The following is a 16248-nucleotide window of genomic DNA, read 5'->3' as shown; positions in this document are numbered from 1 at the left end:
GTAAATTACTTCTATTAAAAAATCTTAATCCTTCCAGTACTTATTAGCTGCTGAATGCTACAGAGGAAATTCCTTTCTTTTTGGAACACTGATGACATCACGAGCACAGTGCTCTCTGCTGACGTCTGTCCATTTTAGCAACCATGCATAGCAGATTTATGCTATGGGCAGCATGGTGGCTCAGTGGTTAGCACTGCTGCCTTGCAGTGCTTGGGACTTGGGTTCAAATCCCACTAAGGACAACAATAAATAAAGCGTTATTATTATTATTATAATAACGTCAGCAGAGAGAACTGTGCTTGTGATGTCATCAGAGAGCATTCCAAAAAGAAAAGAATTTCCTCTGTAGTATTCAGCAGCTAATAAGTACAGGAAGGATTACGACTTTTTAATAGAAGTAATTTACAAATATGTTTAACTTTCTGTCACCAGTTGATTTAAAAAGAAAAAAAGGTTTTCACCGACGTACCCCTTTAACCCCTTAAGGACGCAGGACGTAAATGTACATCCTGGTGAGGTGGTACTTAACGCACCAGGACGTACATTTACGTCCTAAGCATAACCGCGGGCATCGGAGCGATGCCCGTGTCATGCACGGCTGATCCCGGCTGCTGATCGCAGCCAGGGACCCGCCGGCAATGGCCGACGCCCGCGATCTCGCGGGCATCCGCCATTAACCCCTCAGGTGCCGGGATCAATACAGATCCCGGCATCTGCGGCGGTTCGCGATTTAAATGAACGATCGGATCGCCCGCAGCGCTGCTGCGGGGATCCGATCATTCAGAACGCCGCACGGAGGTCCCCTCACCTTCCTACGTGCGGCTCCCGGCATCTCCTGCTCTGGTCTGTGATCGAGCAGACCAGAGCAGAAGATCACCGAAAACACTGATCTGTTCTATGTCCTATACATAGAACAGATCAGTATTAGCAATCATGGTATTGCTATGAATAGTCCCCTATGGGGACTATTCAAGTGTAAAAAAAAATGTAAAAAAATGTAAAAGTAAAAGTAAAAAAAAGTGAAAAATCCCGTCCCCCAATAAAAAAGTAAAACGTCCGTTTTTTCCTATTTTACCCCCAAAAAGCGTAAAAAACATTTTTTATAGACATATTTGGTATCGCCGCGTGCGTAAATGTCCGAACTATTAAAATAAAATGTTAATGATCCCGTACGGTGAACGGCGTGAACGAAAAAAAAAAAAAAAAAGTCCAAAATTCCTACTTTTTTAATACATTTTATTAAAAAAAAAAATTATAAAAAATGTATTAAAAGTTTTTTATATGCAAATGTGGTATCAAAAAAAAGTACAGATCATGGCGCAAAAAATGAGCCCCCACACCGCCACTTATACGGAAAAATAAAAAAGTTAGAGGTCATCAAAATAAAGGGATTATAAACGTACTAATTTGGTTAAAAAGTTTGTGATTTTTTTTAAGCGCAACAATAATATAAAAGTATATAATAATGGGTATCATTTTAATCGTATTGACCCTCAGAATAAAGAACACACGTCATTTTTACCATAAATTGTACGGCGTGAAAACAAAACCTTCCAAAATTAGCAAAATTGCGTTTTTTGTTTTAATTTCCCCACAAAAATAGTGTTTTTTGGTTGCGCCATACATTTTATGATATAATGAGTGATGTCATTACAAAGGACAACTGGTCGCGCAAAAAACAAGTCCTCATACTAGTCTGTGGATGAAAATATGAAAGAGTTATGATTTTTAGAAGGCGAGGAGGAAAAAATGAAAACGTAAAAATTAAATTGTCTGAGTCCTTAAGGCCAAAATGGGCTGAGTCCTTAAGGGGTTAAGCAAGTCCGAACGTGACTTAGATTCCACTCTTTTTTTTTTTTTTTTTTTTAGCTCTGTCTAGTGCCCTAATGTCTAGTGCCTCTAATTTACAAATCTGTTTAACATTCTGGCACCAGTTGATTTACAAAAAATAGTTTTTCACCGGAGTACCTCCTTAAAATGAATGGTCAGATATATATCTTCACATGGGTTGAATATGCTGCAGATTTTCCACATTGGATTTGCAGAAAATCCGCAGTCATGGTACCCATGATGTGATTGAAATTTGCATTTTTTACCTATGAGCAAGTACCTTCAAAATTGAGGAAATGTTGGTATTTTTTACAATTCGTCTCTTGTGCACTTTGGGTTTGTATGGAGTGGCCATATGTTGGAGTCATTTTCCACCAGATCTTTTGCAGTGCTGGTTGGTCTGACAGTCAAATTTCCCACAATTTCCTTTAGCAGTTTTAAGCAGTTTTTAATTTTTTTTAAAGGGACTGCAGTATCTAAAGGGTGGTGATATTACCAATACAATACAGCTCCATGCCTTACTGATGTGATCTATTACAACTCTGTGGAAACTTATCGGATGGGCACTTTAAGAATGCCACCCAAAAAAAAAAAAATCATGTAGATATAATTTTACGTGTCTAGCCCCTATATTTCTCTCCTAAATACCTTCATCTGTTGCTCGCTTGGTTTGTCATTCTGTGCTCTGTGGGGATGTGTCCTCACTCTGTATGGCTCATCTTCCTCCCTGAGTCTGCTGTACTGTGCTGGGTCTCTTCATCCAATCACTGCAGGCTGCTCAGTAACCCCCTCCTCTCTGTTGTCATGAGGCAGTCTGATAGGACAGGAGTGAGCACAGAGGAGTGCTAGTCCGCCCTCACTTACTAGACTTTGTACAAGCCTGTGCTTCAGCTGGGACAAAGATGATTATTTTTTTTTTTTATATATAAGCCATGATTTCTATGAAAAGCAAATAAAATTTCCTTATGACGTATATTAGAAAGGTTAATGTTTTGTCAAGATATAGAACATATAAAAAGTTTTTGGATCTGACAGTGCCCATTTAAATGCTAACTGTATTTTTCTGTATTATCAGCCATTGCAAGCTGGGAAGAGGATGACTTCGAGGCGATGTTCATACATAGTATTTTGGTCGAGAGTTTGCTTAAAGGAGATCTATAGTGCGAAATAACTTATCTAATTTAGAGATCGCGGGGCGTCCGAGCGCTGGGGCCCCCTGCAATCTTTGATACGGGGCCGCGGCAATATACAGGAAAAGGGGCGTTCCGTCCCCGCATGACGCGGCGGCTGACACGCCCCTCCATGTACCCCATAGAGATACATGGAGGGGGCGTGTCTGCTGCGGCTTTCTGCTGGGGACGAAACTTCACTTCCTGCAGACTGCTGCGGCCCCGTCCAGGAGATCCCGGGGGGCCCCAGCGCTCGGACCCCCTGCGATCTATAACTTATCCCCTATCCTTTGGATAGGGGATAAGTTATTTTGCGCTGGAATACTCCTTTAATATTTTTAACCAAAACCAGAAGGAGAACTGACACAGAAAAAAAGGTTCAAATCTTTGCAAAATATGTATTCTCTGTTATGGTTCAAATACTAAAATATTATGTGTGAACATAGCCTTAGTGGGGTTTATGTTATGTTAAAGGAAATCCAGAAAAACATTTCCGTGTAGTGTAAGCGATCTTGGAGCTCCTTCTCAAAGACTTAAAGGGTTACTGCGCCCCTAGACATCTCCAAAGGATAGGGGATAAGATGTCTAATCGCGGGGGGCCCGCTGCTGGGGACCCCTGCGATCTCAGCTGCGGCACCCCAGTGAACTTCGCTCCATGCCAGATGACTGGCGATGCAGGGTGGAGGCTCGGGATGTCACGGCCACGCCCCCTCACTGCAAGTCTATGGGAGGGGGCATGACGGCCGTCATGCCCCCTCCCATAGACTTGCATTGAGGGGACGCGGCTGTGATGTCATGAGCCTCAGGCACTGCACCCGACACTCTTAACGAACGCCGGGTCCAGCAGGGAGATCAGACATCTTATCCTTTGGATAGGGGATGAGATGTCTAGGGGTGGAGTACCCCTTTAAGATCTCACACACCTTCATCCAGGGGTGTAGCTATAAAGGATGCAGAAACTGCAGTTAGGCCTGAGGGGGGGGGGGGGGGGGGAACCTCTCTGCCAGATTAGACATCCGTAATATAAATGATATATTGTAGCTAGAGATTGTGTTTCACTTTACACCTCTGCCAGGAGGACGGGCTTCGTTCTGCGTCAGGAGCGTTCAGGTTTGGACTTCGTACGGTCACTCGAGCTTTCTATTGTGTAGTCACATGACTGATCTTTAGGAATCTGTAGAGTAGTCCTGGTTTATGATTACTTATATGAATGTGCATTTGTGTTGGTTTGTTTGTACGGTTTTATGTCTGTTTTTGTGATTCCGGATGAGTGGAGACTCAAGTATATCAGGTTTGATGTGATGCGGGGGATCTGCCCCTTGCTCATCTAGCAAGCCTGGTCCTGGAGTTAGGACTTTGCCCCATGCTGTGTAACACTTGGAGAATTCACTCTTTCGGTATAGTTTACTTGCATATATACACTCGCCGTCTCTGGTTGTGACTGGGCTACCAGCCCCCTGACTTTCATTGTGGACCGATGTGGGTGCCCTCCCGATGGACCCGTCTAGTGATGAGGTAACACTGTCCTGTACATCTTGTTGGTTTATAAGTGATGATAATACATATGGTTCAGTGCTTGTAGGGATCATGTTTTACTGATTTTGCAGCCCGGAAGCCATTTTTACAGCTAATTCCCATGTTATCCCGTGCCAACCAGTTAAAGGGCTTGTCCACATAGTTCAGACTTAGGACCCTATAGATAAGCTGATGTCTGCCTGTCCCACTGCTGGGGCTTCCAGCAGTCACCTGTGATCTGTGGGGAACTCTGCACCATGTGTTCAGCGCCACCAGTGGGGTAATAAAGCATTAAAGGGGTACTCCGCCTCTAGACCTCTTATCCCCAAAGGATGTCTGATCGCAGGGGACACCCGCAATCTCCAGAGTTTGTTTTGAGCGTTGGGTGCAGCTCTATGCAAGTCATCCGGCAAAGGGCAAAGTTCGCTCCATGCACCGGATGTCTGGGATGCTGCAGCCGAGATCGTGGGGGTCTGAGTACCCCTTTAAATGGTGTACATATCAATCGGTGGATGGAGCGAGAACTAAGCCATGTAGTGGAAGTGGCTTAGGAGTGCTAAGTATTTCATGTGGATATTGTGAGGACCAGCAATGCCTCCCTGACTGCCAGTGTTTATAAGGCCACTTCTTGTGTATGCCCACTTGTATAGTTAAAGGGGAACATATGTGGCCTCACGTTTGCATTAAAACAGATAGTTTTGAGTTACATACCCGTTTGAAAGCTTAAAGAGGACCTGTGACCAATCCAAAAAATTAATGATTTCAGGTTGGCATTAAATAGCTTAGGCCGCCCTGATCACACCCCTTTTACAGTTTCCTGTAGGGCGTGAACTTAATTTTAATAATTGGAGTGAATATAGCGGTGTGAGTCAGGAGGTGTGAATATTTATTAATACATTGTTGATTACATTAATACATACCCCCCCTGACTATATAATCCCGTCCATCACCTGATCTCTGCCTTTTATTAAAATTAAAGGAGTACTCTGGTGGAAACCTTCTTATTTTTTTTGGTGCCAGAAAGTTAAACAGATTTGTAAGTTACTTATTTAAAAAATTCTTAATCCTTCCAGTACTTATTAGCGGCTGTATACAACAGAGGAAATTCTTTTCTTTTGTGATTTCTTTTCTGTCACGACCACAGTGCTCTCTGCTGACACCTCTGTCCATTTTAGGAACTGTCCAGAGCAGCATATGTTTTCTATGGGGATTTTCTCCTGCTCTGGACAGTTCCTGACATGGACAGAGGTGTCAGCAGAAAGTACTGTGGTCAGACAGAAAGGAAATGCAAAAATAACTTCCTGCGGAGCATACAGCCGCTAATAAGTACTGGAAGGATTAAGAATTTTTAATAGAAGTAATTTACACATCTGTAACTTTCTGGCACCAGTTGATTAAAAAAAAAAAGGAAAAATAAAAATAAGTTTTCCACCTTAGTACCCCTCTAAGTTCATGCCCATCTGCAATCAAATATTTTAGAGGGTTGGCCACTGGTCCTCTTTAAAGGGGTACTCCGCTGTTTTTTGCGCTGTGGGGGTCGGCCACGCCCCCTCATGACATCACAGCCATGCCCCCTTAATGAAAGTCTATTGGAGACAGTCATCACGCACCCTCCCATAGGCTTGTGTTGAGAGGGCGTGGCCGTGAGGTCACGAGGGGCATGGCCGAACGCTGGCCAGTGGAGTACCCCTTTTAAGAGTAGCTCCCACCTTTTTTTTTTCTGTCCCTACCTATTGGTTATCTCTCCCTAACACCATCCCTGCCTTTAAAAAAATTCTTTCCTACCTTCTAAATTGAGTTTTTGATGGCCGTAATGCTGCTCACTCTGCCTGAGCAGGAAGCCGACTTCCCCAGCAGGTGCGACGTCACTGAAGCCTGCTGGGCGCCGGCTTCTGCCCTTACCTAGTCTATGCAGCAATGCACCCTCATAGATGAACCTTCTTCAGTAGTGCTCCCTCAGATAAACCTTCACCTTCTTCAGTAGGGCACCCTAATAGATGAACCTTCTTCAGCAGGGCATCCTTATAGATGAACCTTCTTCAGTAGGGCACCCTCATAGATGAACCTTCTTCAGTAGGGCACCCTCATAGATGAACCTTCTTCAGTAGTGCTCCCTCATAGATAAACCTTCACCTTCTTCAGCAGGGCACCCTCATAGATGAACCTTCTTCAGTAGTGCTCCCTCATAGATAAACCTTCACCTTCTTCAGCAGGGCACCCTCATAGATGAACCTTCTTCAGTAGTGCACCCTCATAGATGAACCTTCTTCAGTAGTGCACCCTCATAGATGAACCTTCTTCAGCAGGGCATCCTCATAGATGAACCTTCTTCTGCAGGGCATCCTAATAGATGAACCTTCTTTAGCAGGGCACCCTAATGGATGAACCTTCTTCAGTAGTGCACCCTAATAGATGAACCTTCTTCAGTAGTGCACCCTAATAGATGAACCTTCTTCAGTAGTGCACCCTAATAGATGAACCTTCTTCAGTAGTGCACCCTAATAGATGAACCTTCCTCAGTAGTGCACCCTAATAGATGAACCTTCTTCAGTAGTGCACCCTAATAGATGAACCTTCTTCAGCAGGGCACCCTCATAGATGAACCTTCTTCAGTAGTGCACCCTAATAGATGAACCTTCTTCAGTAGTGCACCCTAATAGATGAACCTTCCTCAGTAGTGCACCCTCATAGATGAACCTTCTTTAGCAGGGCACCCTCATAGATGAACCTTCTTCAACAGGGCACCCTCATAGTGGCCCCTTCCTCAGTAGTGCACCCTCATAGATGAACCTACCTCTGCAGGGGATCCTAATAGATGAACCTTCTTTAGTAGGGCACCCTGTTAGATGAACCTTCTTCAGTAGTGCACCCTCATAGTGGCCCCTTCCTCAGTAGTGCACCCTCATAGATGAACCTACCTCTGTAGGGGATCCTAATAGATGAACCTTCTTCAGCAGGGCACCCTAATAGATGAACCTTCTTTTTCAGCAGGGCACCCTCCTAGATGAAACTTAATAAAGCTCGCCCACGTTTGTCTGACATTATTAGTTGTGTCGTCATCCCTCATGGAGTGTTGTGCCCCCGTTTTCTGTTGCATTCGAGGGGATGTTTTTCTCGGCTGTCTATGTGGTTACAGGCGCCTTATGACATGGAGTGAATGTCGACCGCCTGCTTTGCTTTAAGTGTCAACAAGCCACAGATGCCTGGCCCAGCATGTTCGTACCTCCAGCGAGAGCTTGAGGACCGGCCAAACACACTATTGTTTCTCTTCACCTGGGAGTTCTTCCAAGAGTCTAATATATTTGCACATCTGTATAATAGCAACTTGCAACCATTTCCTCTGCTGCCAAACATTGCAAAGCCGCAGGTCACAAACTCATTAGGTGACTTCTAGGTTGTCAGTCACAACACCATCCAAACCCAAGCTTAAAGGAGTACTCCGCCGCCCCCCCTCCAATCATGTCTATGGGAGGAGGCGTGACGGCTACGTAGTAGCCGTCACGCCTCCTCCCATAGACATGAATGGAGGCGACGTGGCGTGACAGCATGAACACGGAGGCCTTAAGCTTCTGTGTTCCGGACTCCACTGCTGCCGGCCCAAAGATCGTGGGGGTCCCCATCGGTGGGACCAGACATCTTATCCCCTATCCATTGGATAAGGAATAAGATGATTTTTGGCCGAGTACCCCTTTAAGTCCTGTTACATGCTGAGAGGAACCGGGGAAGCAGCTTGCACATTTTTATTGATGCACCGAGGTCACCGCGGAGTCTGTAACATTTTAGAGGTCATCCATGTTTTTTCTGTAAACTCCGTTATTTGTTGTTGAACCAGAATCTCCCACAGGTGTTGGGTTGACCTTTCCGGAACTGTAACCAGATTGCCGGTGTTGGCAGCTTCACAACATAATCTTAAATGCTTCTGGTTTCCAAGATAAACTTGTGGTTACATGTGACCGTTCCTTCAAGAATGTCTCCAGCCTGTATCTTACTGTCCTCTTGGTTCTTCTTTTGCAGAGTACATCCTGGAGGAAGCTGAAGAACATGGTCCACTGGTCACCCTTTGTGGTGTCCTTCAAGAAGCACTATCCATGGGTCCAGCTGGCAGGGCATGCAGGTAAGAGAACAGGCTTCCATCTCCTAAAGAAATGGGCTTTTTGTAAACTTGGTCCTGCCTAGTATACGCCATAAATTTAGGGTGCGTTCACACGGCCGTCTGTCCCCGTTTTTGTTTTTTTTTTATCCCCGTTTCAGTTCCGTTCTTGCAGGCTGTAAACAGATTAAAAATGTTTTTAAAAAAAATCCCCTTCGTGTCAATGGGATTTTTTTTTACAATCAGTTTACATCCGTTTGCACCCGTCTGCGCTCATTTCCTTCTTTTTGATGGCATAAAAAACGGCACATGCGGTATTTTTTCTCCAATCAAAAAAAAAAAAAAAAAACAGAAGAAAAAAAGGATACAGTAAATTTAACATTGAAATCTATGGAAAATGGATGAGTCTTTAATGTCATCCGTTTGCATCCGTTTTTTCCATCCGTTTTTACTTAAAATTATTATTTTTTGTTTATTAACTGAGCAATAACCAATACAAACTGATAATATCCATTTGCATCTGTTAATGTCCGTTTTGTTTTTTAAGTCCGTTTTTATTTTTGACGGGAGAAGAACGGGTCTAGATGGCCGTGTGAACGCTGCCTTACTTGTATCAGTGCATCTGGACCATTGTTTAATATTTTACCATGGGATTCTGAGAAGTGTTTATTTTAACCAGATTTTTTTCTCCGTAAACTATAAAAAAGTTGCTCCGTAGACCATATGTAGCTGTACAAACACACCTGGTCGGCAGTAAAACAGGATCTGTACATAGTCCTTTGTCTGCAGTAAAACTCATGAGATAACTATAAAAGTATGGCGGGTGTACAATAATAATACACTGTGTTTTTGTTTTTTTTCCCCCCGTAGGTAACTTCAAGGCTGGGGAATATGGGAAAATTTTGAAGAAGTTCTGTCAGTGCGAGCAGCAATGTTTAGAGTGGTTGAATCGAGACTCCTTACGGCCGTTTGTCCCTGGATACTACGGAGTGGTGGAAAAGGAAGGAGAGCCCTACAACCAGATGGAGGACCTTCTATCAGAGTTTGACTCTCCTTCCATCATGGACTGTAAAATGGGTGTTCGGTGAGTGATGTGAAGCATTGATTTGATTCCCTCCTACTGGAGATATAGCGGAATTGTCTTCAATTTTGAATAGGGATAATTTTATGGGAATATTTTTGTAGGACATTCAACACTGCTATAATACAGAGGAAATAGGGGTTCATTTACTTTAGAGGGTTTATCCAGGATTACAAAAACATTGCAGCTTTGTTACAGAAACGGCACCACAAAGCAGTATTGCAAACTTGAGTAATCACAGAAGAAAAAAGAAATGGAAAAAAATCCGGCACTGTCTCTTTAAACCTATTAAGTGATACGTGCAGTAATGGAACCAGTGAAGTCCGATTTGATCCTGTGAGTGGTGCTACACGCTGAACATAATGGAATCACATGAAGAAGAAAGCGGAGCAACTCACCCAGATGGTCAAAGACGATCCAGCTTGTCAGGTCGCGATCAGGCGACGTAGGAGCGGGGAGGCGGAAGATGGAATGGGGGGAATCAGGTGCGGGCCACAACCGTATCGCACCTTATGGTGCTTCGTCGGGCCCCAGGGGGCGACGTAGGAGCGGGGAGGCGGAAGATGGAATGGGGGGAATCAGGTGCGGGCCACAACCGTATCGCACCTTATGGTGCTTCGTCGGGCCCCAGGGGGCGACGTAGGAGCGGGGAGGCGGAAGATGGAACGAGGGGGAATTAATAGTCGGGCCACAACCGTATCGCACCTTATGGTGCTTCGTCAGACCCCAGGGGGCGACGTAGGAGCAGGGAGGCGGAAGATGGAATGGGGGGAATCAGGCGTCGGGCCACAACCGTATCGCACCTTTATGGTGCTTCGTCAGGCCCCAGGGGGCGACGTAGGAGCAGGGAGGCGGAAGATGGAACGGGGGGAATCGGGTGCGGGCCACAACCGTATCGCACCTTATGGTGCTTCGTCGGGCCCCAGGGGGCGGGGAGGCGGAAGATGGAACGAGGGGGAATTAGTAGTCGGGCCACAACCGTATCGCACCTTATGGTGCTTCGTCAGACCCCAGGGGGCGACGTAGGAGCAGGGAGGCGGAAGATGGAATGGGGGGAATCAGGTGTCGGGCCACAACTGTATCGCACCTTTATGGTGCTTCGTCAGGCCCCAGGGGGTGACGTAGGAGCGGGGAGGTGGAAGATGGAACGGGGGGAATCAGGCGTCGGGCCACAACCGTATCGCACCTTATGGTGCTTCGTCAGGCCCCAGGGGGCGACGTAGGAGTGGGGAGGCAGAAGATGGAACGGGGGGAATCGGGCGTAAGGCCACAACCGTATCGCACCTTTATGGTGCTTCGTCAGGCCCCAGGGGGCGACGTAGGAGTGGGGAGGCGGAAGATGGAACGGGGGGAATCATGCGTCGGGCCACAACCGTATCGCACCTTATGGTGCTTCGTCAGGCCCCAGGGGGCGACGTAGGAGTGGGGAGGCAGAAGATGGAACGGGGGGAATCGGGCGTCAGGCCACAACCGTATCGCACCTTTATGGTGCTTCGTCAGGCCCCAGGGGGCGACGTAGGAGTGGGGAGGCGGAAGATGGAACGGGGGGAATCATGCGTCGGGCCACAACCGTATCGCACCTTTTATGGTGCTTCGTCAGCCCCCAGGGGGCGACGTAGGAGCGGGGAGGCAGAAGATGGAACGGGGGGAATCTGGCGTCAGGCCACAACCGTATCGCACCTTTTATGGTGCTTCGTCAGGCCTCGGGGCGACGTAGGAGTGGGGAGGCGGAAGATGGAACGGGGGGAATCGGGCATCGGGCCACAACCGTATCGCACCTTATGGTGCTTCGTCAGGCCCCAGGGACCCAACGAAGCACCATAAGGTGCGATACGATTGTGGCCCAACGCCTGATTTCCCCCCCGGTTCCATCTTCTGCCTCCCCGCTCCTACGTCACCTGATCGCGACCGGACAAGCTGGATTGTCTCTGACCATCTGGGTGAGTTGCTCCGCTTTCTTCATGTGATTTTAGTATTACAAACTTGGCTCTGTAAGGGTAGGGTCACATGTACTGTAATGTATATTATACTTCAATGGTTAGGAAAATTTGTAGCAGCAAAATACACAGCGTATACACCACGTATGACCCTACCTTTAAAGTGAATAGGTTTGAGCTGCAATATCGCACACATCCTGTGGATAAGTGTGGTGCTGTTTTTCAATGAAAGCAGACATGTTATTCTAATCGTGGACAACCTCTTGAAGATCAGCGTCGTACTATTTTCTCATAGATGGCCATTGTTGCTTATCTCCAGAAGAATGATCAGATAATGTATAACCTGCCTGGCCTCCCTCATAGAGATAATAGTGTTGGTGCATCTGATCATCTCTCGAATGTCACGGCAACATCTTACCTGTGTTTTTCTTCTCAAGGACATATCTGGAGGAAGAACTTGTCAAGGCTCGGGAGAAGCCCAGGCTCAGAAAGGACATGTACGATAAAATGGTCGCTGTGGATCCCAAGGCACCTACTGAAGAGGAACACAGACAAGGGGCAGTGCTGAAGCCCAGATATATGCAATGGCGGGAGACCCTTAGTTCAACTGCGACCTTGGGCTTTAGAATAGAGGGCATCAAGGTGAGCAAAACCAAATAGGACTTGTTGAAAAATTCTTACAATGTGCAGAATTTTTCTGTCTGCTTTAAACGTTAGATCTTCTTTAAAAATGTAATCTTTCATCTTAAAGGGGTACTCCGCCCCTAGACATCTTATCCCCTATCCAAAGGATAGGGGATATGATGTCTGATCATGGGGGACCCCCGCGACACCCCAGACATCCGGTGCATGGACCGAACTTCGCTTCGTGCTGGATGACTGGCGATGCAGGGTGGAGGCTCATGACGTCACGGCCTCAATGCCGGTCTATGGAGGGGGCGTGACGGCCATCACAAGCCTCTAAACGAGCGCTGGATGCAGCAGGGAGATCATGGGGGTCCTTTGGATTGGGGATAAGATGTCTAGGGGCAGAGTACACCTTTAAGCTAGGCTTTTACACCATTTAACCCTATACCTTCCCCCCCAACATGCACTCACACCTGCTCATCTTGGCTGAGCGGGCATGTTCTGAATGCGGAGAGTTGAGAAAGCTGTGACTGGACTCCTGTGTTGTCAACTTATCTTCCTTCTGATTTAATGAAGTGTCCGAAGCTGAAATCGGACCTTGCAGTGTCAGCAGGAGGCCACATACACATAGGAAGTCCGGCTGACATTGTCTGGTTCTGCCGCCATTAATGATATGTGTATGGCCATGGCTATAGAATTCAATTGTGCCTTCCATTGTTAGTTGAATGCTGCCTGGGTGATGAAACAAACCCTGAGTGATTACGTAGGCTAAATACTAGTTCCCGCTACACAATGGCTGTCTAGGCTCTGGATTACTAATGGGGTCATGTTAACCTGTCCATGTCCTTTAAAACATGTGCATATATATATATATATATATATATATATATATACAGTGGTCCCTCAAGTTACAATACTAATCGGTTCCAGGACGACCATTGTATGTTGGGACCATAACTCTATGGAAACCTGGTAATTGGTTCTAAAGGCACCAAAATGTCATCCAAAAATAGGAAAAAGTGAGGATTAAAGAAAAATAAGTAGATAACTAATATAGATAAAGCAAATCCTTACATATAAAAGTAAGAAAGATCTGCTGGGAGCTGTAATCACTGTCTATGTCAGTGTTTTCCAAGCAAGGAGCCTCCAGCTGTGGCAAAACTACAACTCCCAGCATGCCCGGACAGCCAAAGGCTGTCCTGGCATGCTGGGAGTTGTAGTTTTGCAACAGCTGGGGGCACCCTGCTTGGGAAACAATGGTTTATGTAGAGGACAGGAGCTTCTTCAGGGTACTGTACGGTACATGCAATGTTCTAAAAAATTAACATGGAGTCACCCTCATCTGGTGTCCAAAGGAGCAGGTAACCCTGGTACAGGTAAAGAGTACAGAACATGTAATACCTCCCTGTACTGTAGGGGGCACTACCAGACACCAGTCAGTGCATACACTTCAGTAATACAGGTAAAGAGTACAGAACATGTAATACCTCCCTGTACTGTAGGGGGCGCTACCAGACACCAGTCAGTGCATACGCTTCAGTAATACAGGGGTTTTACCAGTGAATGCCCATTCTGATTCTGGTCAGTTCTTCCGGCCATTGACAGGTATCACAGATCTGGACTGCCTGTACATTGTACGTTGAGTCTGGTTTAAAGTTACAATGGTCCAGAAAAGACCATTGTATGATGAAACTATTGTATGTTGAGGCCATTGTAAGTTGAGGGATCACTGTAATTTATATGATAAATCATAAAATTTTGCAGTATCTTGTACCTTTTTTTTTTTTTTTTTTGGACTAACAAAATTTTGTAGACAAGCTTTCGGGATTCTTCCCTTTATCAAGTCCAAAGCAAATCTAAGCTCCCAAGCAGAAGACACAGGTTACATCTCACAGATATGCAGGGGTTAAGACAATAGTGTGAGGTTAAGCCAGCTGACCCTGGAGAGATGACCGAAACCAGTTTTACCACTTATGTCTTTTCTGTGGTCACATAGGCAGCGATCAGTGAGCACTGTATATATAATGGGGGTCCCAATGGTCACCTGGTTGCTGCGATGTGGGCCCAACACCACCCTAATAGTGAAAATCATCACTATAACAGAGCTGAAGTCCCCTGTAGCCAGGCCCGGTACAGTGGAAAGGTGCAGTGTATAAAAAATAATAATGTCCTAAAATGGTTGATGCCATAAAAACAATAAAAGACTAATAAAAACAGTAAAACAAAAAGACTAATAGAAAAATGTAAAATAAATAAGACAAACCTTCACAATTCATTGTCATAACATTAACCCCGGATCATGTGCCCTAATGCTGTCTACGCTATATAAGAATTTAAAAGTTTTATATATGTATATAAATGTTAAAGACCAAGAAAGAAGCCTGTGATCTGAAGCTAGCCCTTACTGAAAGGATGTTGTAGTCTTCAAACATTAGATCCCCTTCCCTCGGGCAGCACAATACATGTAACCTCCCAGGAAGTCTTTTAGTCAGACAATTGCTCAGAGACTCGCGTGATCAGATGGATTCCCAGGACTCCATTGCTGAAGGTCCCATTCAGATCTATTTCACTCTCTGCACCAGACATTTTCGAGCTATGAGATTGTCTGGGAAGTTTAAAGGGGTACTCTGCCCATAGACATCTTAAGAGATCTGATCGCTGAGGTCCCGCCACTGGGGACCCCCGCAATCTCAGCTGTGGCACCCCAGACATCCGGTGCACGGAGCAAACTTCGCTCAGTGCCGGATGACTGGCGATGCGGGGCGGAGGCTCGTGACGTCACGGCCATGACCCCTCAATGCAAGTCTATGGGAGAGACTAGCATTTAGAAGGCATGGCCGTGACGTCACGAGCATCTGGCGCTGCACCTGATGCTCTAAACAAACGCTGGGTGCAGCAGGGAGATCGCAGGGGTCCCCCCCGATCAGACATCTTATCCCCTATTCCTTGGATAGGGAATAAGATGTCTAGGGCCGGAGTACCCCTTTAAATGTATCCTGTTGCCCGAGTGAAGAAAGGTTTAAAGGGGTACTCCGGTAGAAAACTTTTTTTTTTTTTTTTAAATCAACTGGTGCCAGAAAGTTAAACAGATTTGTAAATTACTTCTATTAAAAAAAAAAATCTTAATCCTTCCAGTATTCCAATAGTATTCCAATTATTTTCTTTCAGGAACACAGAGCTCTCTGCTGACATCACGAGCACAGTGGTCTCTGCTGATATCTCTGTCCATTTTAGGAACTGTCCAGAGAAGGAGAAAATCCCCATAGCAAACATATGCTGCTCTGGACTGAGATGTCAGCAGAGAGCACTGTGCTCATGATGTCAGCAGAGAGCTCTGTGTTCCAAAAAGAAAAGAATTTACTCTGTAGTATTCAGCAGCTAATAAGTACTGGAAGGATTAAGATTTTTTTTTTTTTTTAATAGAAGTAATTTACAAATCTGTTTAACTCTCTGGCACCAGTTGATTTAGAAAAAAAAAAAGTTTTCCCACCGTCCAGCGGATGCCAATGCCAGTAATAGGTTTATTTTGTTGGGTCTATTTTAGAACCACTAAACTGATGCCATCTCTTTATTCCAGAGAGCTGATGGGACATGTGACACGAACTTTAAGAAGACCAAACATCGGGAGCAGGTGATGAGAGCGCTGGAAGACTTTGTTGGCGGCAATAAGAATATTTTGGTGAGTATTTCACGTGTTGTCACAGACCTCACATTTTTTATATATGTTTGAAGGACAGGGGAATTTATCAATACATTCACCAGAAAACTGGTGTAAAAAAAAAAAAAAGTAGGACATTTTTGCGCAAAACTCAAATTTGTGTGCAGAGAAGTGGTTGCTCAAAACTTACTAATAATTTTTGGCTAAAGCCAACACACACACCATTGATAATTCCCCTATAGTCTTCTGCTGAATGTGTCACTTCCTCAGGACACTGATAAGACACCTTCCGGAATCGGTCAGGAGAGAGATTTCATGTGTTGCCTTCTTCTATTTTTATT

The 16248-nt window shown here is 45.4% G+C and overlaps 1 protein-coding gene across 1 annotated transcript in view; it reads left to right on the top strand.

Moving 5' to 3' along the window:
* The window catches only part of LOC130291312 (uncharacterized), a 60838-nt gene that overhangs the window by 42212 nt on the left and 2378 nt on the right, over window positions 1–16248 (top strand). Inside the window, exons 2-5 of the mRNA XM_056539951.1 lie at window positions 8529–8628; window positions 9475–9688; window positions 12060–12264; window positions 15827–15928. Of these exons, the coding sequence (XP_056395926.1) occupies window positions 8529–8628; window positions 9475–9688; window positions 12060–12264; window positions 15827–15928 (621 nt within the window). The remainder of the gene's footprint in view (window positions 1–8528; window positions 8629–9474; window positions 9689–12059; window positions 12265–15826; window positions 15929–16248) is intronic.

This window comes from Hyla sarda, chromosome 9 (genome assembly GCF_029499605.1).
Source record: "Hyla sarda isolate aHylSar1 chromosome 9, aHylSar1.hap1, whole genome shotgun sequence".
NCBI lineage: Eukaryota > Metazoa > Chordata > Amphibia > Anura > Hylidae > Hyla > Hyla sarda.
The sequence above is the reverse complement of the archived record's forward strand: the minus strand, read 5'-3'. Positions and strand labels throughout refer to the sequence as shown.